Here is a 24,980-nt window from a genome sequence, read left to right as displayed (position 1 = left end):
AGAGAACAAAACAGAACATATTAACCAAATCAAATAAATAGAATAAATATGTACAAGTAAAAGAAATAGAGTAATAAATAGGTACAAACATATATACAGGTGCTGTGGGGAGGGGAAGGAGGTAAGGCGGGGGGGGTGGGGAGGGGGAGGAGGGGGAGAGGAAGGAGGGGGCTCAGTCTGGGAAGGCCTCCTGGAGGAGGTGAGCTCTCAGTAGGGCTTTGAAGGGAGGAAGAGAGCTAGCTTGGCGGATGGGCAGAGGGAGGGCATTCCGGGCCAGGGGGAGGATGTGGGCCGGGGGTCGATGGCTCTGACTCCCCCTTTTAGACTGTGAGCCCACTGTTGGGTAGGGACTGTCTCTATATGTTGCCAACTTGTACTTCCCAAGCGCTTAGTACAGTGCTCTGCACACAGTAAGCGCTCAATAAATACAATTGATTGATTGACTGATGGCGGGACCGGCGAGAACGAGGCCCAGTGAGGAGGTTGGCGGCAGAGGAGTGGAGGGTGCGGGCTGGGTTGGAAAAGGACAGAAGGGAGGTGAGGTAATAACAATAATAATAATAATAATAATGGCATTTATTAAGCGCTTACTATGTGCAAAGCACTGTTCTAAGCGCCGGGGAGGTTACAAGGTGATCAGGTTGTCCCACGGGGGGCTCACAGTCTTCATCCCCCTTTTACAGATGAGGGAACTGAGGCCCAGAGAAGTGAAGTGACTTGCCCAAAGTCACACAGCTGACAATTGGCAGAGCCGGGATTTGAACCCACGACCTCTGACTCCAAAGCCCGGGCTCTTTCCACTGAACCACGCTGCTTCTCTGGAGGGGGCGAGGTGATGGAGAGCCTTGAAGCAGAGAGTGAGGAGTTTTTGCCCTGTGCCAAGCACTGTTCTAAGCGCTGGGGTAGATACAAGGTAATCAATCAATCAATCGTATTTATTGAGCGCTTACTGTGTGCAGAGCACTGGACTAAGCGCTTGGGAAGTACAAGTTGGCAACATATAGAGACGGTCCCTACCCAACAGTGGGCTCACAGTCTAAAAGGGGGGAATCAGGTTGTCCCACGTGGGGCTCACGGTCTTAACCCCCCGTTTTACAGAGGAGGTGACTGAGGCATAGAGAAGTTAAGTGACTTACCCAAGGTCACACAGCTGACAAAAAAACCAACCAGATCTAGGGGCAACCCGGCAGGGGGCAAACTGGGAGGGACGGGTCCTGCTTCTCTTGTACTTCCCAAGCGCTTAGTACAGTGCTCTGCGCACAGTAAGCGCTCAATAAATACGATTGATTGATTGATTGATTGCCTCGAGGACCAGCCAGGGCAGGGAGGCCTGCAGAGCCGAAGCATCTGCCCTCGGTGCCGGATCCACCCAGGAAGCAGCAAGTTTATCCGGTATCATTTCCACCCTAAAGCCAGCTGTCCGACCTCCTTTTCCTTCACCGACAGAACCGGAATGAGGGGCTTTTCCTGAAACGCCCCCCACCCACACAACCACACAACCACACACCCACACACCCACACACACCAATTCTCCAGCTAAGGCTTTCCGGAACAGAACTCTTTTTGGGGGGGTGTCAGTGTGGGGGTGGGTGGGGGGCTTGTGCTGAGTGGAGAGCCGATCCCAGGGGCCCCATAAGGCTGGGATTCAACTCAATTCAATCGTATTTATTGAGCGCTTACTATGTGCGGAGCACTGGACTGAGCGCTTGGGAAGGACAAGTCGGCAACATAGACAGACCATCCCTACCCAACGACAGGCTCACAGTCTAGAAGCGGGGAGGCAGACAAGGAAACAAAACAAGTAGACAGGCGTCAATACCATCAGAATAAATAGAATTATCATCATCATCATCATCAATCGTATTTATTGAGTGCTTACCGTGTGCAGAGCACTGTACTAAGCGCTTGGGAAGTACAAATTGGCAACATATACAGTCCCTACCCAACAGTGGGCTCACAGTCTATAGACACATCATTAATAAAACAGAGTAATAAATATGTACAAATCAAATAGAGTAATAAATATGTACAAATGCGTGACTTTGGGCAAGTCACTTAACTTCTCTGGACCTCAGTTCCATCATCTGTAAAATGGGGATTAAGACTGTGAGCCCCACGTGGGACAACCTGCTCACCTTGTATCCCTCCCCAGCGTTTAGAACATTCATTCATTCCTTCAATCGTATTTATTGAGCGCTTACTGGTGTGCAGAGCACTGTACCAATCAATCAATCATATTTATTGAGCGCTTACTGTGTGCAGAGCATTGTACTAAGCGCTTGGAAAGTACAAGTCTGCAACATATAGAGACAGTCCCTACGCAACAGCCGGCTCACAGTTTAGAAGATAATAATGGTATTTGTTAAGTGCTTACTTTGTACAAAGCACTGTTCTAAGCACTGGGGAGATTGCAAGGTGATCAGGTTGTCCCACCGGGGGGCTCACAGTTTTAATCCCCATTTTACAGATGAGGAAACTGAGGTACAGAGAAGTGAAGTGACTTGCCCCAAGTCACCCAGCTGACAGTTGTCGGGGCCGGGATTTGAACCCACGACCTCTAACTCCAAAGCCCGGGCTCTTTCCACTGAGCCAAGCTGCTTCCCTTGTTTCCTCCTCTAGTACCAAGTAGTGGGCTTGAGCCCACTTTTTAGACTGTGAGCCCACTGTTGGGTAGGGACTGTCTCTCTATGTTGCCAACTTGGACTTCCCAAGCGCTTAGTCCAGTGCTCTGCACACAGTAAGTGCTCCATAAATACGATTGATGATGATGATGATGCTTTGCTCATAGTAAGTGCTTCACAAATACCATCATCAATCAATCAATCAATCGTATTTATTGAGCGCTTACTGTGTGCAGAGCACTGTACTAAGCGCTGGGGAAGTCCAAGTTGGCAACATATAGAGACAGTCCCTACCCAACTGTGCTTTGGGAAGGGGAAGGGCAGAGGGAGAGAGGGGGGCGATGGGGAGGAGAAGGAGAGGAAAAAGGGGGGGGGGCTCAATCTGGGAAGGCCTCCTGGAGGAGCTGAGCTCTCAGTAGGGCTTGAGATGGGGTCCTCTCGTGCTCCTCCCTCCTTTCCCAATTTCCCGGCCGTGTCAATCAATCATCAATCGTATTTATTCATTCAATCCTATTTATTGAGCGCTTACTGTGTGCAGAGCACTGTACTAAGCGCTTGGGAAGTCCAAGTTGGCAACATATAGATACAGTCCCTACCCAACAGTGCTTTGGGAAGGGGTAGGGGTAGGGCAGAGGGAGCGAGGGGGGCGATGGGGAGGAGAAGGAGAGGGAAAAGGGGGTGGGGGGGCTCAGTCTGGGAAGGCCTCCTGGAGGAGCTGAGCTCTCAATAGGGCTTGAGATGGAATCCTCTCGTGCTCCTCCCTCCTTTCCCAATTTCCCGGTCGTGTCAATCAATCATCAATCGTATTTATTCATTCAATCCTATTTATTGAGCGCTTACTGTGTGCAGAGCACTGTGCTAAGCGCTTGGGAAGTCCAAGTTGGCACCATATAGGGACAGTCCCTACCCAACAGTGGGCTCACCGTCTAGAAGACTCACAGAAGGGCTGACTACAGGCAGACTTCCCTGGCCCCCAACCCCCCCTTTTCGGGGGAGGGGAGCGAGGGAAATGAGGGGCGGGGGGAGAGGAGGAGTCAGAAAGGAGAGGAGGGAGCCCAGAGTCGCCCAGAGGGAGCCCAGAGCCGGGCTGGCTGCTGTCCCCATCATGAGCCCCCAGGCCCTCCTCCCGCCCCCCCCTAGGACCGGCCCGCCTGGGGCTGCCGTCGATGATGCTGTTGCTGCTGCTGCTGCTGTTGTTGCTGCTGCCCCCAGCCCCCGCGGCCCCCAGCCCGGAGAGTGTCGCAGCAGGTATTGCACTCGCACCGACACCGGGGGCCCCGTCTGGTCTGTGCCTGTCTGGGTCTGGATGTGTCTTGGGGGGGTGTGGGTGTCTGAGTGTGCCTATGTGTAGGTGTGGGTGTCAATGGGTGGGTGTGTGTGTCTGTGTGTGGTTGTGGGTGTCTGGGTGTGTGTCTGTGTGTGGGTGTGGGTGCCTGGGTGGGTGTGTCTGTGTGTGGCCATGTGGGGGTGTGGGGGTCTGGGTGTGTGTCTATGTGTGGGTGTGGAGGGGTGGGTGTCTGGGGGTGTCTGGGGGTGTCTACGTGTGGGTGTGGGTGTCTGGGGGTGTTTACGTGTGGGTGTGGGTGTCTGGGGGTGTATCTGGGTGTGAGTGTGGGTGTCGGTCTGTGTCTACAGAAGCAGGGTGGCTCAAGTGGAAAGAGCCCGGGCTTTGGAGTCAGAGGTCATGGGTTCGAATCCAGACTCTGCCAATTGTCAGCCGGGTGACTGGGCAAGTTGCTTCATTCACTCATTCAATCGTATTTATTGAGCGCTTCAAGCGCTTAGTACAGTGCCAAGCGCTTAGTCCAGTGCTCCACACACAGTGAGCGCTCAATAAATATGATTGATTGATTGCAGAGCACTGGACTAAGCGCTTGGGAAGTACAAGTCGGCAACATATAGAGACGGTCCCTACCCAACAGCGGGCTCACAACTTCTCTGTGCCGCAGTTCCATCATCTGTAAAATGGGGAGGAAGACTGTGAGCCCCCCGTGGGACAACCTGATCACCTGGTAACCTCCCCAGCGCTTAGAACAGTGCTTTGCACATAGTAAGCGCTTAATAAATGCCATTATTATTATTATTATATTACTGTGGGTGTCTATGTGTGAGTGTGGATGTGAGTGTCTGTGTGTGTCTATGTGTGAGTGTGGGTGTGGGTGTCTGTATGTCTATGTGTGAGTGTGGGTGTGGGTGTTGGTATCAGTGTGTGTCTGTGTGTGCCTATGTGTGAGTGTGGGGGGGGTGTCGGTGTGTGTGGGTGTCTGTATGTGGGGATGTGGGGGTGTTTGTCTCCCCATCCCCTCTCTCTGGCTCTGAGTCTCCTGCTCCCCCCAGCCCCCCGGCCCCGGGCGGGATCTGGAACGGTCTCCGGTGTCCAGGCCATTTGGCCTAGATTAGCGGAGCAGGGATGGAAGAGCCTGGACCTGTGGTTAGGGGACCTTCCCCATCCGTCCTTTTCTTGTGCTCGTTTGAGCTTCCCTGCCATCTTGGAAAGAGACAGCCCGGACCCTGGGGGGTGAGGGGAGGTGGCTGTCTGAAGACCCTGGCTGAGGGACTGGGGGGAACGGAGGCAGCGTGGCTTGGTGGATAGAACACGGGAGTCAGAAGGTCCGCCACTTGCCTGCTCTGTGACCTTGGACAAGTCACTTCACTTCTCAGGGCCCCGGTTACCTCAGCTGGAAAATGGGGGTTGCGACCGTGACTGTCCCACATGGGACGGGGCCGTGTCCAATCCGATTTGTTTGTATCCACCCCAATCAATCAATCAATCAACCAATCGTATTTATTGAGCGCTTACTGTGTGCAGAGCACTGTACTAAGCGCTTGGGAAGTACAAGCTGGCAACATATAGAGACAGTCCCTACCCAACAGTGGGCTCACAGTCTAGAAGGGGGAGACAGAGAACAAAACCAAACATACTAACAAAATAAAATAAATAGAATAGATAGGCACAAGTAAAATAAACAAATAAATAGAGTAATAAATATGTACAAACATATATACATATATACAGGTGCTGCGGGGAAGGGAAGGAGGTAAGATGCGGGGGATGGAGAGGGGGAGGAGGGGGAGAGGAAGGAAGGGGCTCAGTCTGGGAAGGCCTCCTGGAGGAGATGAGCTCTCAGTAGGGCCTTGAAGGGAGGAAGAGAGCTAGCTTGGCGGATGGACAGAGGGATTGGGGGCATTCCAGGCCCGGGGGAGGACGTGGGCCGGGGGTCGATGGCGGGACAGGGGTCAATGTCACCCCAGTGCTTAGTACAGTGCCTGGTGCACAGTAAGCACTCAACAAATACCAGAATTATTATTATTATTGTCATCAAGGCACAGACAAGGTTTATCCACCTCCTTCTAAACTCCCCCACACCCGCTGCCCTGTGTGGGCCCATCTGTCCCCAACCCCCTGTAGATCCACAGAAGTCAGGCTCCTGGGGATTTAGAGGATGGGGCAGGGGACCCACAGCAGGGAGGAGGTTTGGGGCAGAGGGAGCTGATCAGGCCTGGATCATCCTACCTGCCTCCCTCCAAAACAACTGTCACACTGGAGCTGGAAACGGGGCTGGGGCCAGGATTGGGGACTGGGGCTGGGACTGGGGGATAGCAGCCTTATCCACACCCCGGAACTCCCTCTGAGGGAAGGGTGTTTGGTGAGGGGAGATTCAGTATCATCTTCATTCATTCATTCAATCGTATTTATTGAGCACTTACTGTGTGCAGAGCACTGTACCAAGCGCTTGGGAAGTACAAGTTGGCATCATACAGAGAAAGTCCCTATCCAACAACAGGCTGGAGAATTGGACCAGATTCCTGCTAGTGCCGGTAGGGAAAAGGGGAAGTGAGCTGGCTGTTCCTCCCCCAGGCGCCGTGGAAAGGGGACCAGATCGAGGTTTGCACGTGACCTCAAGTTCAAAGTGTTTTCATCTCCGTCGGCTCCTGGTGTCCATTTTCCTAATTAAAAAACAAAACCCACAAGGGACCGGTAACAGTAATTATGGTATTTGTTAAGTTCTTACTATGTGACAGGCACTGTACTAAGCACTGGGGTGGATATAAGTGGATCTGGTTGGACACAGTCCCTGTCCTGCAGAGGACTCACTGTCTTAATCCCCATTTTACAGATGAAGGAACTGAGGCACAGAGAAGTTAAGTGATCATCTTGTACTTTCCAAGCGTTTAGTACAGCGCTCTGCACACAGTAAGCGCTCAATAAATATGATTGAATGAATGAATCTGCCAGTCTGTCTCCTTGTCTCCCTGTCTCAGTAAATTCCTTGAGGGCAGGGATCACACTTTATTACCCCGGTACTCTCCCAAGTGCTTCCTTAGTAATAATAATAATAATAATGGCATTTATTAAGCACTTACTATGTGCAAAGCACTGTTCTAAGCGCCGGGGAGGTTACAAGGTGATCAGGCTGTCCCACGTGGGGCTCACAGTCTTAATCCCCATTTTACAGATGAGGTCACTGAGGCACAGAGTAGTTAAGTGATTTGCCCAAAGTCACACAGCTGACAACTTGTACTTCCCAAGCGCTTAGTACAGTGCTCTGCACACAGTAAGCACTCAATAAATGCGATTGATGATGATGATGATGATGACAAGTGGCAGAGCCAGGATTTGAACCCTTGACCTCTGACTCCAAAGCCCAGTGCTCTTTCCACTGAAACACACTGCTTCTTAGTACCATGTTCTGCATACAGTAGGTCATGAATAAATATTATTGATTGACTGGGGGAAAAAGGTGGCACATTCTGGGGAGAGTCCTCTAAAGCCCAGGGTCCCGGCCCGCTCCCACTCCTGAAGCAGGGGCTCCTGTCAGCTTGCACATTAGCTTGCATTTCCTGCTTATAAGCTCGAAAGGAAGCTGTGGTAAGGTAGCGGAGAGGAGAGCGGACAAAAGTGACAGACTCTGGACTGCAAGGGTTGGGGTAGGGAGCTGGGGTGCTGGCTACATTTAGGGGGACTCTGAGAGTGGACGGCCTTGAGAACTTTGCTGGGGTTGGGGGGCCCTGTAGACCCTCCGCCTACGCTCACTGCCTTGTGGGGCGATCAGAGATTTGGCTCAATCATCTCTCTGAGTCCCTCACCCCCAAGGCAGGACTATACCGTCTCTCCCTGACCCCAAAGGGGCTGATGGGGTGGGCTCCCTCTTCTAGCATGTGGGAGAGAGACTCCCTTTGGGACGTAGGGTTCTTCTTCACCTTCTCCCTGCCTGCTTTGCTACCTGGCCCAGGGTTGTCTCGACCCGGATGCTTGTCCAGAATTCCCAGGTGAGCTGATCCCGCAGCCCAGGAGGGTCCATGGGAAACCGCCCTAGTGCACACACCCTCTCTATCGCACTCACTTAATTTTCCCCCCGGCAAGAGAACGGGAAAGAGAATTTAGATGAGATAAGCCACCGCTTGGAGAGCTCACGGCAAGTGCCAGCAGGAATGGGGAGCGAGGGAAATGAGATCATTCTACACTTTCACAGACTCCCCTCTGGGCCTCCAGTCCCTGCTGCAGACACCCCATCCCCACTGACAGTGACCCCGCTTCCTCCCCTACATCTTCCCCCATCTGCCTTCCATATCACTCCTGAATCTGCCCCTCACATCCTCCCCCATCGGGGGTTTCAGCCAACCAAGGAGCTCCTCCCTTCTCCCCACCCAATCCCCATCTCCAGCCCTTCCCAGACCACTGCGCTTCTGAAGCTCCTCGGCCTTTCAAACACCCGGGCAACTGGCATGGCTTCCAGATGTGTGCGAGCCATGGCCCTGGGCTCTCTTTCCCCTTCCTGGTCAGCTTCTGCCCTCAGTGCTGCAGGAGTAGGTAGTCACCTTGGGGCAAGAAGCAGCAGATGTTAAGCAGATGTAGAGATGTTAAACCAAAGTCCAGAGAGGAAAAGCGTGTCAGTGACCGCAGCAGTATTAGAACCCCCAGCCTCAGGCCCCCACAATTGCCTAGGTTGCTTTTAACCCCTCAAAGGCTCTGAGCTGTCGATCTCAGCCCCTGTCCCTTCGAGCATCCCCTCCCATCCCTCCTACACCCCAGTGACCCTTCACCCCTTCCTCTGCCGACTTCAGGAGTCCCCCACGGTGGACACGGGGATGGTGGGGCTAGGTTGGGGGCAGAGGTTGCAAGCCTCATGGAAGTTGATCAAGACTGACTCTAGACTTCTCCTGGCAGGCACAGCCTGGGGCATTTTATAAAGTGTTTCTTCTGTGCTGAATGGTGCTGGACTCTCTGCCTCCCTCCTCTCCTCCCTTCCTCCATCTCTGGCCAGGAGAAACACCTCCTGGCCAAGCAGAGCTCAGGGTAGGGGTTGGGAAAGGATGCAAGAAGCTGGGGAAGGGGGCCCTATGGGGCCACCGGGGAGGGGGGGAGGGGGCTTGGTAGAGAGGAGTTAGGGGCCCAGGGAGACATGAAGACAGGACTTTCTGGGCCAGGCGTCCATGCCCTAAGGGCTGGGTAGGTGTCGAGGGAAGGGAGGACACCCTACCCATCGCCTGGGCACACCCCGGGCCGGGCCTGCGTGTGAGTCAGGACAGGGAAGCCCAAGAGGCAAGAGAACAATAAAAGGAGTTCCTGATGCAGGGAGCCAGATTGTCTCTCCCTTCTCCCAGCACCTCAGTTTTCCCACCAACTAATGGACCCTATGGGGGTAGAGAAGCAGCGTGGCTCAATGGGAAAGAGCACGGGCTTTGGAGTCAGAGGTCATGGGTTCAAATTCCGGCCCTGCCAATTGTCAGCTGTGTGACTTTGGACAAGTCACTTAACTTCTCTGTGCCTCATTTACCTCATCTGTAAAATGGGGATGAAGGCTGTGAGCCCCACGTGGGACAAACTGCTTACCTTGTAACCTCCCCAGCGCTTAGAACAGTGCTTTGCACATAGTAAGCGCTTAATAAATGCCATTATTATTATTATTATAAGGGTGGATTAGGAGTGGTGCTGATCTCCTGATCTCACCCCTCTGGTGATTTGGGACCACTCTGGTGATTTGGGCATCTCTCCAAAGCCTAGGAGCTGGTGAATCGCATCTCTGGGTTCTCCTTCCACTCTCAGGCTCGGCTTTCCCACTTCTACCCCTTCCCTGGCCCCCCAGCCTCAGCTCTGCCCTGCAGAGAGCATCTCTGCCTGGCTGGAAACAGTAGGCTTGGGCCAAGTCAAGTCCAGCTCTGCTTATCACGCTGGCACTCAGAGCCGAGGCAGAGTGCATGGGGTGGCAGCAGCAGGGAAGAGGGGAAGGAAGGAGCGGAGCTGGAAGTCCTGGTCAGAGCCAACTTTCAGGGTCATATACAGGGCAGATGGGAGGAGGCGGGCAGGGGGTGAGCCCTGGTAAGGCTAGCAGGGCACTGGAGAGCATCGGATGGAAGGGAGGGGGAAATTGGCTCAGGTCCTGGAGCACAAACAGAGCAGAAGGATGGAACATGGTACAGGAGGCTCGGTGGAGGGGGAAACAAGCCCAATCCCAACAGGATCTTGAAGCTGACCTCTCTTTTTGAAACCCGGGACTTTTGAGAAGTGGAGAATAGAGTGGAGGGGTGGGCTTATGTTCCCAAGAGGAAGGTCACTGGATTGGATCCTCTCTCCCCCGCGGGAAGAAAGGCAGTGTGCTGGGCCCAGCCAAGGGAGAAAGAGCGAAGTTTCCTCTGAGCCTGTTCGTGCTTGGAAAGCCAACCCATCTTCTTCAAGAGAAAGGAGCTGGAAGGGGGTTGTGCGGGGTAGGGTTGGAGAGGAAGAAAGGGGAAGGAGGAACTGAAAGAGGATGGAGCAAAAGGGGTGTTGGAAGAGAAACCAGACAAAGCTCCCAGCTGGGACAGACCAGTCTTTATTGAGCACTTATTGGGTGCCGAGCACTGTACTAAGCTCTTGGGAAAGTACGATACAGCAATAAACTGACACATTCACTGCCTACAAGGAGCTTACAGTTTAGAGCAAAGAGAAAGACATTAATTCAAATGAATAAATTACAGATATGTACATAAGTGCTGTGGGGCTGGGGTGGGGGGGGCGAAGAACAAAGGGAGCAAGTCAGGGTGCTGCAGAAGAGAGTGGGAGAAGAGGAAAGGGGTGGGGGGGCTAGTGTGAGAAGGTCTCTTGGAGGAGATGTGCCTTCAATAAGGCTTTGAGGAGAGGGAGAGTAATTGTCAGATTTGAGGAGGGAGGGTGTTCCAGGTCAGAGGTAGGACGTGGGCCTGGGGTTAGCGGTGAGACTGTCGAGACCGAGGCACAGTGAGGAGGTTAGCACAAGAGGAGCAAAGTGTACATGCTGGGTTGTAAAAGGAGAGTAGCAAGGTGAGGTAGGAGGGAGTAAGGTGGTGGAGTGCTTTAAAGCCAATAGCGAGGAGTTTTTGTTTGATGTGGAGGTGAATGGGCAACCGCTGGAGTTTTTTGAGGAGCTCCAACAAAGCTCCTCTCCCGTGTCCGCCGTCCCCTGTCTCATTCATTCATTCATTCGTTCATTCAATCATATTTGCTGAGCGCTCACTGTGTGCAGAGCACTTTACTAAGCGCTTGGGAGGGACAATTCAGCAACAGAGACAATCTATTGCACATAGTAAGCACTTAACAAATGCCATCATTATTATTATTATTATTAATCCCTGCCCACAATGGGCTCACAGTCTAGAAGGGGGGAGACAGACATCAAAACAAGTAAACAGGCATCATAGCATCACTATAGATAAATAGAATTATAGATCTATGCACATCATTAATAAAAATAAATAGAATAATAATTATAGATATGTACAAATACAGCCAAGTGCTGTGGGGGTAGAGCAAAGGGAGCGGGTTGGAGCAATGGGGAGGGGAGAGGGAGCAGAGGAAAAGTCTTAGTCTTAGTCTAGCCTTAGTCTCCTGAGCCTTGTCCCCCACAGTCTGGCCAACCCTAGGATTGGAGCCGATTTACTCACCCAAGAGCTTCTAGGCCTAACTTCCAAGGCCCTGGATTTTGCACTTTCCCATCCAGTTCCTCAGGCCCCTGGGACAGGCGGATGAAGGAGCCTTCCTTCAGGAATGACTGAGGAGACTTCAGGACCGAGAACCTGCATGGAGGAATCAACTCCGATGCACTCTCTCTTCTCTGTCCTTCACGTTCCCTCCTGGGGCCCGCTTTACTAGGGAGTCGGCGTCAGGGGTGTGAGGGAGGATGGTACTCACAGGGTGTTTTCTGCAGGAAAACCGCACGATAACGGTGGATGGAGGTGGGCGGTGGGGGCCGTTGTTGATATCGTGGGCTGATGAATCCAGCCCTATCTGCAAGGCTGCATTAGGGCCAACTGCCGCATTTCTAAGAAGCCAGTGGGGACAGCAAGCTAGGAAGGCAGAAGGGAAGAAGTGTTCTGGAGGTGACCCAGAGGCTGACCTGGAGAAGAACATTCTTATCCCCTTAGATGGGAAAAGAAGCAGCTTGCCCTAGTGAGAAGCAGCGTGACCTAGTGGGTAGAGCATGAGTCTGGGAGTCAGGTCATGCGTTCTAGTCCTGCCTTGTCTGCTGTGTGACCTTGAACAAGTCACTTTACTTCCTCTGTGCTTCAGCACTCTCATCTGTAAAATGGGGATTGAGGCTGTTAGCCCCATTTGGGACAGGGACTGTGTCCAATCCGATTTGCTTGTATCCACTCCAGTACTTAATACAGTGCCTGGCACCTAGTAAGTGCTTAACAAATACTATAGTCATTATTATTATTATCATTATTCTCCTCACCATAGTGTTGCTTGCAATTCAGACAATCAGGAGTATTTATTGGGTGCCTATTGGGTGCAGAGCACTGTACTAAGCCCTTGGGAGAGTACTCTAGAGATAGTAAACATGGTCCATGCCCTTGAGGAGCATACAGTCTGGTGGGGGAGGAAGACCCTGAAATCCTTCCCCAACTTTCCCAGCAGGACATGAAGCCGAGCCCTTGGCTGAAAACACTGTGCCCATCAGGGCAGGCTCGTATTCCTGCTGGACTAGCCAGGACCCTCCCTCTGGTGTGGAATGTGCAGGGAGATTCCAGGGGCCAGGCACAGGCTGAGAAGGAGGGTGAGGGAGGTGCGAGAGGGAGCGGGTGGGGAAGGAAGTTACGCTGACTCCCCTGGCTGGGAGAAAGGATGTGCTCCTCTCCCCTCCTCAGTGATCCCTCCCACTCCTCCCTGCTCCCCAGGCCCAATCTGCTCCTGGAGCTGGAGCCTCTGGGAAGGGGAGGGGAGGAGAGGGTGTTCCATGCTCTATGTTGTCTGCTCCCTGCTCTGCCCAACTCTTCCAGGTAGAGAGGGTAGGGGAGCTTCCTGGAGCAGGAGAGGGAAGAGCAGGACTTTCCCAAAGTAAAGTTAGGGGCTCTGGCCCCACAGTGTGAGTACAAGGGAAAGCCCCACCACCCTTGACCACAGCCAGTCAGAGCGGGAAGGAAGAGGCATTGGGGATGCCCATTTTGGGGCATCCACCTCCTCCCAGCCCATCAGCCTTCCCGGAACAACCTGGCTCAAGCTGTCCCCGAGGTAGCCTTGGCAGGCTGTGGCTGCAACTGCCCGGGCTGGGCGAGCAGGGGCACACGCTTGCTGAGCAGGAGGAATGCAAGGAGCCGACTGGGCAGGCTGGCCTAGCCCCCCTCTGCCCTCTCCTGCTCCCTCACTCTTTATTCATTCAATCATATTTATTGAGCACTTACTGTGTGCAGAGCACCATACTAAGCGCTTGGGAGAGTACAATATAACAATAAGCTGGCAGATTCCCTGCCCACAACGAACTTAGAGTCTACTCATCGGGTTTCTGCCGTGGGCCCCCACCGTGTGCCCACATGGGCTCCTGTTTTCTCTGACGGTGAGGGAAGGGACTCAGGGACCCAGGGACCCCAGTTTCCTGCCTGTTCTGCCTCCAGATGTGCCAGGCAGCTGCAAAAGATACTGTCCCACCATCAAGGCTGAGGGAGAGGGGACAAGAGAGACAAGCAACTCACTCGGGTGTCCCTCTTCCCCAGTTCTCCAACTCTCCCCTCTCTCTTTTTCCCCCGACTCTTGCTTCTCCTCTTCTTTCTGTGTATTCTGTGGGAAGGGGATAGGAGGCTCCAGGGGGGGTCCCCAGTCCTCAAGTTCTTCGAGTGGGAGGCGAGGAAGCCCACAGTGTGTCATAGGGCGAGTGCCTGGGCCTTAAATGGTAGGGTTCACTGGCGTCTTCTTTCTCTATTCTTCCACCCCTCATCCCCCTACCCATGACATACACCTCTCTCCCTCTCACTCATTCACTCACTGTCTCTCTCTCTTCCCCTCCTGCTTGCAAAGCCAAAGCAGGCTCCAGGTGTCCTGTGGTCTGGTGCGGGGGCAGAGAGGGCATTGGGGTGAGGATGAAGGAGGGGAGCAGGAAGCCCCCCTGGACTTGCTGTGGCTCAGAGTGGGAGCCTGCCTCTGGGGGTGGGGCTGAGCTATTGTTTATGACTTTTCCGTGACTTTACAATCAGACGGCAGGAATGATTCTAAATATTATTCTTAGCAGACCCGGGAGGAGGCTGCTTTTCCCGATCCCAAAGTTGGGGGGGGTGTTCTTTCCCTCCCCCCGACCCCTCTGGGCCCCTCACACAGACCTTGTAAGCAGCTGAATCGCATGCCCTGACCAGGATGCATAGGCAGAATCCTCAACTGGGAGTGCCAAGTGCCAGGGTTCCAGCCCCTCCTCGCCCAGCCTTCTCCCAGGCTCAGACTACATCTCCTCTACCCAGGCTCTGAGGAAAGGCCAGGCTGGGGATGGCTTCAGGGTTAATAGGACCATGGCCACCCTCCCCCAGACCCCTGCACTGACTTGGCTTCCTGTGTTAAGTCGACTTCCCTCTTTCCAAGGCCCTCCCTGGAAGTTGTGATGGGGCAGAGAGGTGGCCAGGGATCTGTGCGCATGGGGGTGGAAGGGGGGGTGGGAGGGTTGTGCACGTGTGTGTGTATTCATTCAATCGTATTTATTGAGCGCTTACTGTGTGCAGAGCACTGTACTAAGCGCTTGAATGAGCGAGCAGGGAGCATAGAGCCTGTCAAGACTGTCTATCAAAAAATTGGATCACTCTCTTGAGTTCTATCCCCATGTTCCCTCACTGAATGTAACCAGGACAGTCTTGATGAGTAAAAGAAGGGTCCGAAAACGCCGATCAGGATGAGGGTCGGAATAATTCACAAGGAAAGGAAAGTATTCTGACAGGGAAGGATGGGTTTGGGGGTAATGTGGCAGAAAAAGATGCCGGGGTCAGAGTGGACCACCACCAGTTAAACATGAGTGGCACCAGCGTGAGGCTGAATTTTGAAAAGCAAGCAAAAGTCTGGGCTCTTCAGACTCTGACTAACCAAAAAGGGACCTGGAAATATGGGAGAACATGCAGAGATGGTGAAACATCCCAGAACAAAAAGCTTAATTTTATCATTATTAATAATAGTAAAAATAATACTATTTTTTAAGGGCTTATTGTTTGTCAAACACTTTTCTAAATGCTGGTGTAGGTACAAGTTAATCAGCGCTTAGAACAGTACTTGGCACATAGTAAGCGCTTAAAAAATACCATCATCATCATCATCAGGTTAGATACAGTCCCTGTCCCACTTGGGGCTCACATGCTAAGTAGTAGGGAGAGCGGGTGTCGAATCCCCATTTTACAGATTTGGAAACTGAGGCCCGGAGAAGTGAAGTGACTTGCCCAAGGCCACACAGCAGGCAAGTGGTGGAGCCGGGATTAGAATTCAGGTCCTCCGACTCCCAGGCCCGTGCTCTTTCCATTAGGGCACAGTGTTCCTCCAAAGGATTAAAGGCTCTAGGAATATTTATCCTGGAGAGGAGTAGGCTGAGATGGGATTAATAACTGTCTTCACATCTCGGAAGGTTTATTTCCCAGAGTAGCGGAGCCCATTCCTCCATCTTCACTGAGGCCGACTCATCAGGAAGCAAATATAATCTGTAGCTTTACAAATTGAGGTTAGACCCAAGGAAAAGTCTTCCGTCGGTGTTGCTAGACCGCATAAGAGAAAGCTGACCGTCGTCAGCCGGCTCGATCATTTAGGTTAGACACAAGACACGAGTCTCTCCGGGCAGAGAGGTCATGGAGTCTATTTCCCTGAGGAATTTCAATACAGTCCTGCTCCAAGTATGTGGATGAGGCCTCATTCCTGAGGATTCTGGGGTCCACGGTTCTCCTCACCCAGATTTTCTAGGGCCACCGACACAGTTGCCATACCTCTGGCACACTTTCTCCCCGACTACTTGAGGGCAGAAACCATATCTACTGATTCTTTTGTACCCTCTCAAGCGCTTAGTACAGGGTTCTGTGATGCTGCTGCTGATGGTGGTATTTGTTAAGCGCTTACTACATGCAAAGCACTGTTCTAAGCGCCGGGGGGATACAAGGTGATCAGGTTGTCCCACGTGGGGCTCACAGTCTTAATCCCCATTTTCCAGATGAGGGAACTGAGGCCCAGAGGAGTGAAGTGACTTGCCCGAAGTCACCCAGCTGATAATTGGCGGAGCAGGGATTTGAACCCACGACCTCTGACTCCAAAGCCCATGCTCTTTCCACTGAGCCACGCTGCTTCTCTAAGCAGAACAGGCACTGAATAAATTCCGTTGATTAAGCAATCGATTGATCGAATGGGGTCAGCAGCCTAGGATAAGCTGGATCTGACTCCCCTCGGCCGGGAGCTGAGTTGTCCGAGAACTCCTGGGATTCCAGGCCGTGGAGCAGGTGGAGACGCGCTCTCTGCACCCGCAACAACGCCTGCAAACGTCTGCCACCTTCCTCTCTTTTCTCAGTTGGCCTGTGACCGAGGAGTCACTCAGGCATCTTCCAAGACCAAGCCCTGACAGCCGAGTCCTTGCCTTGATGAGTTTTTCTGGTGCTTGGACCACCCAGCCCATGTTTATGGAAAAAGAAAGCAGACCAAATAGGCCAGTCTGACGAGGCATGGAATTTCTCCGCCTCAACGTGAGGGACCAAACTGCCAACAAGGGAGGAGAAGGTGGAAAAAGGAGGAGGAGAAGGAAGAGGAGGAGGAGGGGAAAAATCATGTCAAATCTGATTATATTGTGTGTAGCACAATACTTGACATATAGTTTTTTTAAATCATATTTGTTAAGTGCTTATTTTGTGCCAGCCACTGTTCTAAGCTCTGGGGTAGATAGCTAATCAGGTTTGGACATAGTCCCTGTCCCACATGGGGCTCACGGTTTTAATCCCCATTTTACAAATGGTGGGGTAACGGAGGCCCAGATAAGTTAAGTGACTTGTCCAAGGTCACACAGCAGACAAGTGGCTGAGCCAGGATTAGAACCCAGGTCCTCCTGACTCCCAGGACCATGGTCTATCCACCAGGCCATGCTGCTTCTCTTGAAATCAGGTAATCAATTAATGGTATTTATTGAGGTTTACAATGTTTAGAGGACTGTACTAAGCGCTTGGGAGAGTACCATACAACAAAATTAGAATACCACTATTATGGTTAGTGTTATTTTTATTATTGTTATCATTATTTAATATTGCTATGAAGAAGTGGAGGTAGATAAAGAGGGGAAGACGAGGAGACCCCTTATTCATTCAATCATATTTATTGAGCACTTACTGTGTGCAGAGCACTGTACTAAGCACTTGGGAAGTACAAGTTGGCAACAACTTACGCATTATTCTCCTGGAAATGAAGCCAACCCTTAGAGCCTTAAAGAATTCATTTTCTGAAGAGAGACTTGTTCTCTTTGGCCATAGAAAGCAAATCGAGAGGAATTGCAACAGAAGAGATTTAGGTTAGACATTGGGAGGAGCTTCGGGACTGCTAGGTCTGTGAGAGGCTGGCCTGGAGATAGGAGGGTAATAATAATAATGATAGTATTTGTTAAGTGCTTACTATGTGCAAAGCACAGGGTAGTGAGGCATGGATGTGGTCCTCCTTATTCTGAAGCAGGAACCCCTCCCAGCCCCCCTTTTCAGCTCTCTGTCAGCAGCGGGGCTCCTACTGCTCTCTTGGGAGAGGGTACCCTCACTTGAAGTCCACCAGGACTCCCTGCCATCCATAGTGCCCTTTGCCTGGACCCCTGCTGTCCCCGGCCCTGCAGCGATGTCTCCTTTGCCTGGATCCTTTGACATATCTGGATTCCAGTTCAGCTATGCATTCTCTCTCTCTCTCTCTCTCTCTCTCTCTCTCTGTTTCTCTCTGACTGTCTCTCCCTCGCTCCCCTCCAGCCTGATACACCTTCCCTCCCTCTGGTGTGGGTTTGCTGAGGGGGTGGTTAGTTGGTGGAGAAGGGAAAGTGAGGGATGGAAACCGAGATGTAAAAGGAGTTGTCAGTCTGGCTGGATCTCCGCCCCCTGTCCCGGTCACCTGGGCCCCCGTCCGTGCCTGAGGAGAAAGGGGGCAGTTGTCCTCGCCTTCCTTTCCACGCGCGAGGAGGAAGACGGAGTCGGGTGGCCTCTTGTGCGGCTGGGTATGGTGACTAGACAGAGTGGCTGGGCAGCGCAGGGGGCAGAGTGGCCAGGTAGTGCAGGGAGCAGAGTGGCCAGGCATTGTCTTCCTAGCATGTGTCCTTTCCCTCAGGGGGCAGGGCAGGATGGTGATGGCACCCCACCCCCTCCCCAGCCCACCGGGCGTGTTTGAGGGTCCAAGAAGCAACCGAGGGGCCTGGACATCACCTCCTCCTCCTCCTCTTCTTCCTCTCTCCTGGCTTTTTTCCTCCTCCTACCTCCAGCTCCCTGGTCCGGCCGGGAAACAGAGCAGGAGCCTATCCCGCGGCCCGGGATTTAGTTCATGTGCTCGCCCTGCCTGGGCTGCCCATGACTGGGCCTCTCTGCCCAAGAGGCTTTGGGGTGCTACCATGGCCCTGAGCCTTATGTTGTCTGGGAGCAAGGAGTGGGGAGCAGGGGTGTGTCTGTTGGTGGGGAGCTGGAGGTGGGGGACATTATGTTGGAGAAAGTGGCAGTGGGGCTTTAATAATAATAATAATAACAATAATAATGGCATTTGTTAAGTGCTTACTATGTGCCAGGCACTGCACTAAGTGTTGGGGTGGATACAAGCTAATCAGGTTGAACACAGTTCCTGTCCTACATGGGGCTCACATTCTTCATCCCCATTTTACAGATGAGGGAACTGATGCCCAGAGAAGTTAAAGTGACTTGCCCAAGTTCGCACAACAGACCCGTGGTAGAGCTGTGATTAGAACGGAGGGCCTTCTGACTCCCAGTACCATGTTCCATCCACTAAACCGTGCTTTATACTTAGAGGAGCAGGGGGTGGGGCTTTATCTTGGGGAATGGGAAGGAGGGAAGGGATTTATATTGGGAGAGTGGGAGCAGGGTTTTATGTTGGGGGGGCAGGGCTTTATACTGGGGAAGCAGGGGGATGGGGCTTTCTTTTGGGGAGAGCAGGGGGTGTGGGATGAGAGACAGGACCAGGAGCTGGAGGGAGAGCAGGAGAGAGGCTATTCTAAGATGCAGGGGCTGGAGGCAGGGGCCTGGCCACGGTGGCCACTCCAGGACCCTTCCAGCCAGTGACGGGGCAGCAGTGTCCAGGGGCATTGATCTCAGGTTTCTTACCCTGGCCCAGGACTTTCTAGCCCGCCCATTTCCTCTGGTCCCCACCCCCGGCCCAGGCCCAGGCCCAAGCCCCAAGCTGGCGCCGAGGGCCAGGTCTGTGGAGACTGGGTGTGCCAGGCCTGGGTGACCAGGAAAGGGGGCGTGAGGACAGGAATAGACTGGTTTCCCAGCAGCGGGCACAGCTGGCAGTTTCCTGTCATCTCCCGCCTATCCTCCGCTCTGGCGCTCGGGTGCTCGGCATCCCCAAGCCTGCCGTGGGGAACGGCCCTGCCTTCCCTCTGGGGAAGCAGGGTGCGGGGGGTGGGGGGGGGGAGCTGTGTCTTTGTCTTTCCTCAACTTTCACCCAAAGTGAATTTCCCTTCCAGCTGGCGTCAATGAATCCTTGCAGAATGGCTAGGGGCAGGGTTAGGGACAGTTGAATTTCTTCTGGGGCTGACCATCCTGCCGTCCCCTCTCTTCTTCCCCTGGAAGCCCCCCCATCCCACTCTGTCCAGGGACCATTCTGGGCCAAGGGAACGGCCATGTCGCTCGCTGCTGTCTCCCTCGGACACCCCGACTTCCCTGGGAGACTCCTCAGGAAAGTCTAAGAACTGATCCTGACAGAATAGTGCCCACTCCTTCCTCCTTACACTCTTTCCCCTCCCACTTCCCCCCCCCCCACACTCCCTCCTCTCCTGCTCTCTTCCCTTCCCACTCTCTTCCCCTAACACTTTCTCCCCCTCACACTCTCTCCCCTCACACTCTCTTCCCTCACATTCTCCCCCTCACTCTCCCCCTCACGCTCTCTCCCAGTCACACTCCTTCTCCCCAGCTCTCTCCCTGCCACACTCACTCCCAACTTGCTCTCTCCCCCTCACACTCACACTCTCTCCTCTTCCACTCTCCCCCCTCATACTCCTTCCCCTCCAGCTCGTTCCCCACCATGCTCACTCACTTCTCTCCTGCTCTCTCCCCTTCCACTCCTCTTCCACTCTCCTTCCCCTCCAGCTCTTTCCCTCTCACACTCTCTCCCCTCACACTCTCTTCCTTCACATTCTCTTCTCTCATACTCTCCCCTCACACTCTCCCCTCACACCCCTTCCCCTCCAGCTCTTTTCCTGCCTAACTCACTCCCCTCTCCCCCTCTCCCCCTCCCAGTATCCCCCCCTCACACTCTTTCCCCTCCCAAGCTCTACCCTCACACTCATTTCCCTCCTGCACTCTCCCCCCATACTCCTTCCCCTCCCCCTCTCATCCCTCTCCTGCTCCTCTCTGCTAGATAAATCTTGCGTGCTAGTGCCGCCAGCAGTACCCCTAGCCAGGCTTGAGTCAGCAGGAAGTGCCCTAACAAAAAACCTTATCGGTGCCATGGCTGCTGAGGCAGAGGAGGGAGGATGATGGGGTTGGGAGGTGGGGGAGAGTGGAAAGGGAGAAGGGTGGGGCCTGGATGTCTGGGTCCTCTGCCCCGAATCACCCCAGAGCCCCAGATCTGTTCTCCCTGGCATGGGGGAGAAGGGGCTTGGCCGCTGCCTCCCTCCTGCAGGAGTTCCACTCTGGAGACGGGATGGCCCTGGTCCTAAAAACCCTCAACTCCAGGGTAGGAGGCCAGGAGGGGCCGGAAGCCCAGGCTGATAGCTGCCTTCCCTGACCCCGAGCCACACGGAGCAGAGAGGAAGGGGAGAGGAAGGGAGTTGGGGGCGGGAAGTGGACGCCTATTGACTTTGGAGAGGTGGGCCTGGGCCGGGCTGGGGGCTGGTGGCTCGTTGCCCCCAGGGGAGACAAGGGAGGGCGATCACCGACCACCTCAGGGTAGTACAGAGCCAGGAAGCAGCCCCTGGGAAAGAGGAACAGTTGATCCAGGCAGGTCCAGGGAAGAGGCGCCACCCTCTCAGTCTAACCGAGCCTCCGCTGGGGACTTGGAAGCCACCATGCTCAGGAGTGTCCAAAATGCATGTGGTTGGTTTTCTGCCAAACACTGCAACCTCCCTGCCTCCCCACCCCCTGTTTTTCCTCCCCTCCTGGGTGCCCTCTCCAGTCCCCACAGGTTAAACTGATTCTTTTTTTGTGTGTATGGTATTTGTTAAGGGCTTACTGTGTGCCGGGTTCTGTACTAAACGTTGAGGTAGAAACAAGCTAATTATGTGGGACAGAGATCGTGTCCCTCATGGGGTTCATAGACTTAATCCCTACTTTACTGATGAGTTAACTGAGGCCCAGAGAAGCTAAGTGACATGCCCATGGTCACACGGCAGACAGGTGGCAGAGCTGGGATTAGAACCCAGATCTTTCTGACTCCTAAGCCCATGCTCTTTCCACAAGGCCACACTGCTTCACTACTGGCACTCTCCCTCCAAACTCACATGGGAATTGCATCTGTGTCCCTGGAAAGCTGTCCCCTCCCCAGCACTGGGGCCGGTCCCAACGAAGCAGCCACTGGTCCCAGGTCACAGTGCTGGGGGACTCTGTCTGTCTGGGAAGGTGAAGCGGATTGACTATGGAATTCTTTAGGAGAGTTGCCTTGGCTACCCCTCAGATTGTTCAATCAATCCGTAGAATTTATTGCGCATTTTCTGTGTGCAGAGTATTGGACTAAGCGCTTGGGAGAGTAAAATGTACCAGACACACTCCCAGATGGAACCCGAAAATCCCACCGACAAGGTCCCCTTTACCCTACCCTAAGCAAACGGGGTCCAGGGGTGCGGAAGGGAGGAGGCTTGGAATCTGGTTTCTAGCTCCAGACAGTTCGATCTTCCCTTGCTCAGCTCCCTGTACCCCTTGTCCCTCTTCCAGTGAACCCGTGTTGCTACTTCCCATGCCAGAACAAAGGCGTGTGTGTACGCTTTGGCTTGCACCAATACGAATGTGACTGCACAAGAACCGGCTACCATGGACGCAACTGTACCTCCCGTGAGTCCTGTTTGCCTTGCCCCCTATTCCTCGACCCTTCCTCCTCACTACTGAGACCCCATCCCCACCCCCAGGGGTTCCGGGATGGTCAGGTCAGCCTGCCAACACCGCTTCAGGTCTGGACCTGTGGTTGGGGAAGGCTGGTTGGGGAGGGAGTATTGCCTGTTCACAGTTTTCCGCCGGACCTGTCCCTTTACCTCCTCCTCCTCCTCCTTTTCCCCTTCCTCCTCATCCCCTTCCTCCTCGCCACCAGCTGAGTTCTGGACCTGGCTCCGGAATGCCCTGCGGCCCAGCCCGGCTTTCTACCACTACATCCTGACCCACGGCCGCTGGTTCTGGGACCTCATCAACGGCACCTTCATCCGCGACTTTCTCATGAGACTGGTGCTTACGGGTGAGGTTCCCCTGTCCCAACCCCCACTCCCCACCCTCTCCCCAGCAGGAGCCAAGAGGGCCCCTAACCCCCAAAGACTCCCACCCCCAGAGGGCTACAGATCTCCCCTGGCCACGGTGGTGGGCCCCCCTACAGCAAGCAGAGACCTTCCAGACAAGGCAGCTCCCCAGGGACAAAGAATCCCCATCCCCACCCCACACAAGGAGAGGTTCTGCTGAGGACATTTTGGCCCCCTCCGCTTTTTGTTCTCCAGTTCCTGGGGCGCTCTGGCCTCTTGTAGGGGTGGGATGGGGCCCGGGACCCGGTGTGGCCAACTGGTCCTGGAAGAAGCTGGATGGACCTCTGTCCCATCTGGTCCAGCAGCCTGACCCAGGTCTTTCCTGCAGTCACAGAGTTGGGGGGAGGGAGGGGAGGAGTGAGGACAAACGAAGGAAGGGACCAAGGAGGGTCTGTCTATCCGACTGTGGCTAATCTCTAGAAATTCAGATCATACTGTTTTGCCAGATGATGGCTCTCCAGATAACGATGAGGGGAATTCACAGCCTGTGGGGCCCATCTGATTAAGACCCCCCAGGCAGATATTGCGCAATACATTTCAATTGCCTGCCAGAAAAACCTCCGACAGCCAGCAAGTGTCTGGGGCAAATGGAGGAGGTCCCAGTCTCCTCCCTCCCCCAGCCCCAGACACAGCTTCCCCACCGCTCCCTCCTGGAAATTCAGAGCTGCAGGGGCTGGCCAAGCTTTGGGAAAGCATTCACCTCCTCGGCCCCTTCTGCTGGGGAGGAGGCCCAGGCTGGGGGGAGAGGAACTAGGGGAAGGTCCCAGCTTTGTTCAGTATTTGCGAGGTGGGAGAAGCAGTGAGACTTGCCCCAGTCCCACTCCCCTGGTCAATCTGCCCATCTCTGGGTACGGAAGGCTGGTTCGCAACCCTACCCCTCTCCCTGGGTCTCTCCCTCCACCTCCCTCATCTGTCCCTTCCTCCCCTGTCCTCTCTTTTCTTCTCATCTCCTCCCCTTCTCTCACCGCCACGGTTGGCCTCTTCCCGCTGCAGTGCGTGCCAACCGGATCCCCAGTCCCCCGACGTACAACTCCGCTTATGGCTACATCAGCTGGGAGGCCTACGCCAATGTGACCTATTACACCCGCGTGCTGCCCCCGGTCCCCGATGACTGCCCCACGCCCATGGGGGTCAAAGGTAATGACCGCTTTGCTCAAGGGCTCCTAGGCAGGATGGATTGGGGGGGGTCTCTACCCTCCCCCAGAGCTGGAAATCTTTTCTGCCTCTCCTCGCTCCCCCGGCAAGCTCCGGGCAAGTGCCCCAGCCTCCCAGGGGCACTAAGCTGAGTTGATCCGATCCCACATGGAGGTTCTGGTACCTCATGCCCCACTTACCAGTGCTCTCCGTTGGCTGGGGGTGCCAGGTTCAAGTTTGTAGAGTCTTGGTGGCTCAGTGGAAAGAGCCCGGGCTTTGGAGTCAGAGGTCATGGGTTCAAACCCCAACTCTGCCGATTGTCAGCTGTGTGACTTTGGGCCAGTCACTTCACTTCTCTGGGCCTCAGTTCCCTCATCTGTCAAATGGGGATTAAGACTGTGAGCCCCCCGTGGGACAACCTGATCACCTTGTAACCTCCCCAGCGCTTTGAACAGTGCTTTGCACATAGTAAGCGCTTAACAGAGGCCATCATTATTATAGAGAAGCAGCTTGGTTCAGTGGAACGAGCGCAGGCTTGGGAGTCAGAGGTCATGGGTTCTAATCCCGGCTCCCCCACATGTCTGCTGTGTGACCTTGGGCAAGTCACTTAACTTCTCTGAGCCTGTTACCTCCTCTGTAAAATAGGGATGAAGACTGTGAGCCCCACATGGGACAACCTGATCACCTTGTATTCCCCCCAGTGCTTAGAACAGTGCTTTGCACATAGTAAGCACTTAACAAATGCCATTATTATTATTATTATTATTATTATTATTATTATTATTATTATTATTCTCCCCACAGCCCAGTAATCTACTTAAGTGGCCTCCTGGACTGGGGTGCTTAACCCTTGACCCTGCTCCCTAGGCTGTGGCATGTCCGACTTGCCCAGGCCCACCCACCTCAGGGTGGCCTAGAAGGAGAGGCGGGGTCTAGCCATTCATTTATTCATTTATGTTTATTGAATGCTTACTGTGTGCAGAGCACTGTACTAAGCACTTGGGAGAGCACAATATAAAAATAAACAGGCATATTCCTTGTTCATAGAGGAGCAGGGAAGGCTTCTGGACATTTTAACTTTATGCCAGCATGCGAGGATATGCAGAGGCTTTCGTGCCAATTAGCGGGTGCTACTTCTGAATCGAGAGCTTAGGCCCCTTGGAAATAAGGCAGCAGACCTGCCTCGTGCTCCAGGGTGAGTGTGCGGGCCTGTCCTGCACGGAGGGTGGGCTGGCCAACGCGTTCTCGACAAGACCCCTCCGGTGAATCACACCCGTGTGTGTGAGTGTGGCGGTAAACAGCAGCATCCGTACCCCACACGGGGGCCCAAACTTGGTGGACAGCTGCAGATGTTCTCTGTGGCTGTTTT

The 24,980-nt window shown here is 53.8% G+C and overlaps 1 protein-coding gene across 1 annotated transcript in view; it reads left to right on the top strand.

The window, feature by feature from the left end:
• The first annotated feature begins 3,759 nt into the window (after positions 1 to 3,759).
• PTGS1 (prostaglandin-endoperoxide synthase 1) overlaps positions 3,760 to 24,980 on the top strand; it is a 35,924-nt gene continuing 14,703 nt past the window's right edge. Inside the window, exons 1-4 of the mRNA XM_038745084.1 lie at positions 3,760 to 3,869; positions 21,909 to 22,025; positions 22,279 to 22,419; positions 23,471 to 23,614. Coding sequence (XP_038601012.1) covers positions 3,788 to 3,869; positions 21,909 to 22,025; positions 22,279 to 22,419; positions 23,471 to 23,614 — 484 coding nt within the window. The 5' untranslated portion in view covers positions 3,760 to 3,787. The remainder of the gene's footprint in view (positions 3,870 to 21,908; positions 22,026 to 22,278; positions 22,420 to 23,470; positions 23,615 to 24,980) is intronic.

The sequence above is a fragment of the Tachyglossus aculeatus genome, chromosome 4 (assembly GCF_015852505.1).
Source record: "Tachyglossus aculeatus isolate mTacAcu1 chromosome 4, mTacAcu1.pri, whole genome shotgun sequence".
Classification (NCBI taxonomy): domain Eukaryota; kingdom Metazoa; phylum Chordata; class Mammalia; order Monotremata; family Tachyglossidae; genus Tachyglossus; species Tachyglossus aculeatus.
Note: the sequence above shows the minus strand (reverse complement) of the source record. Positions and strands in the feature narration are given on the sequence as shown.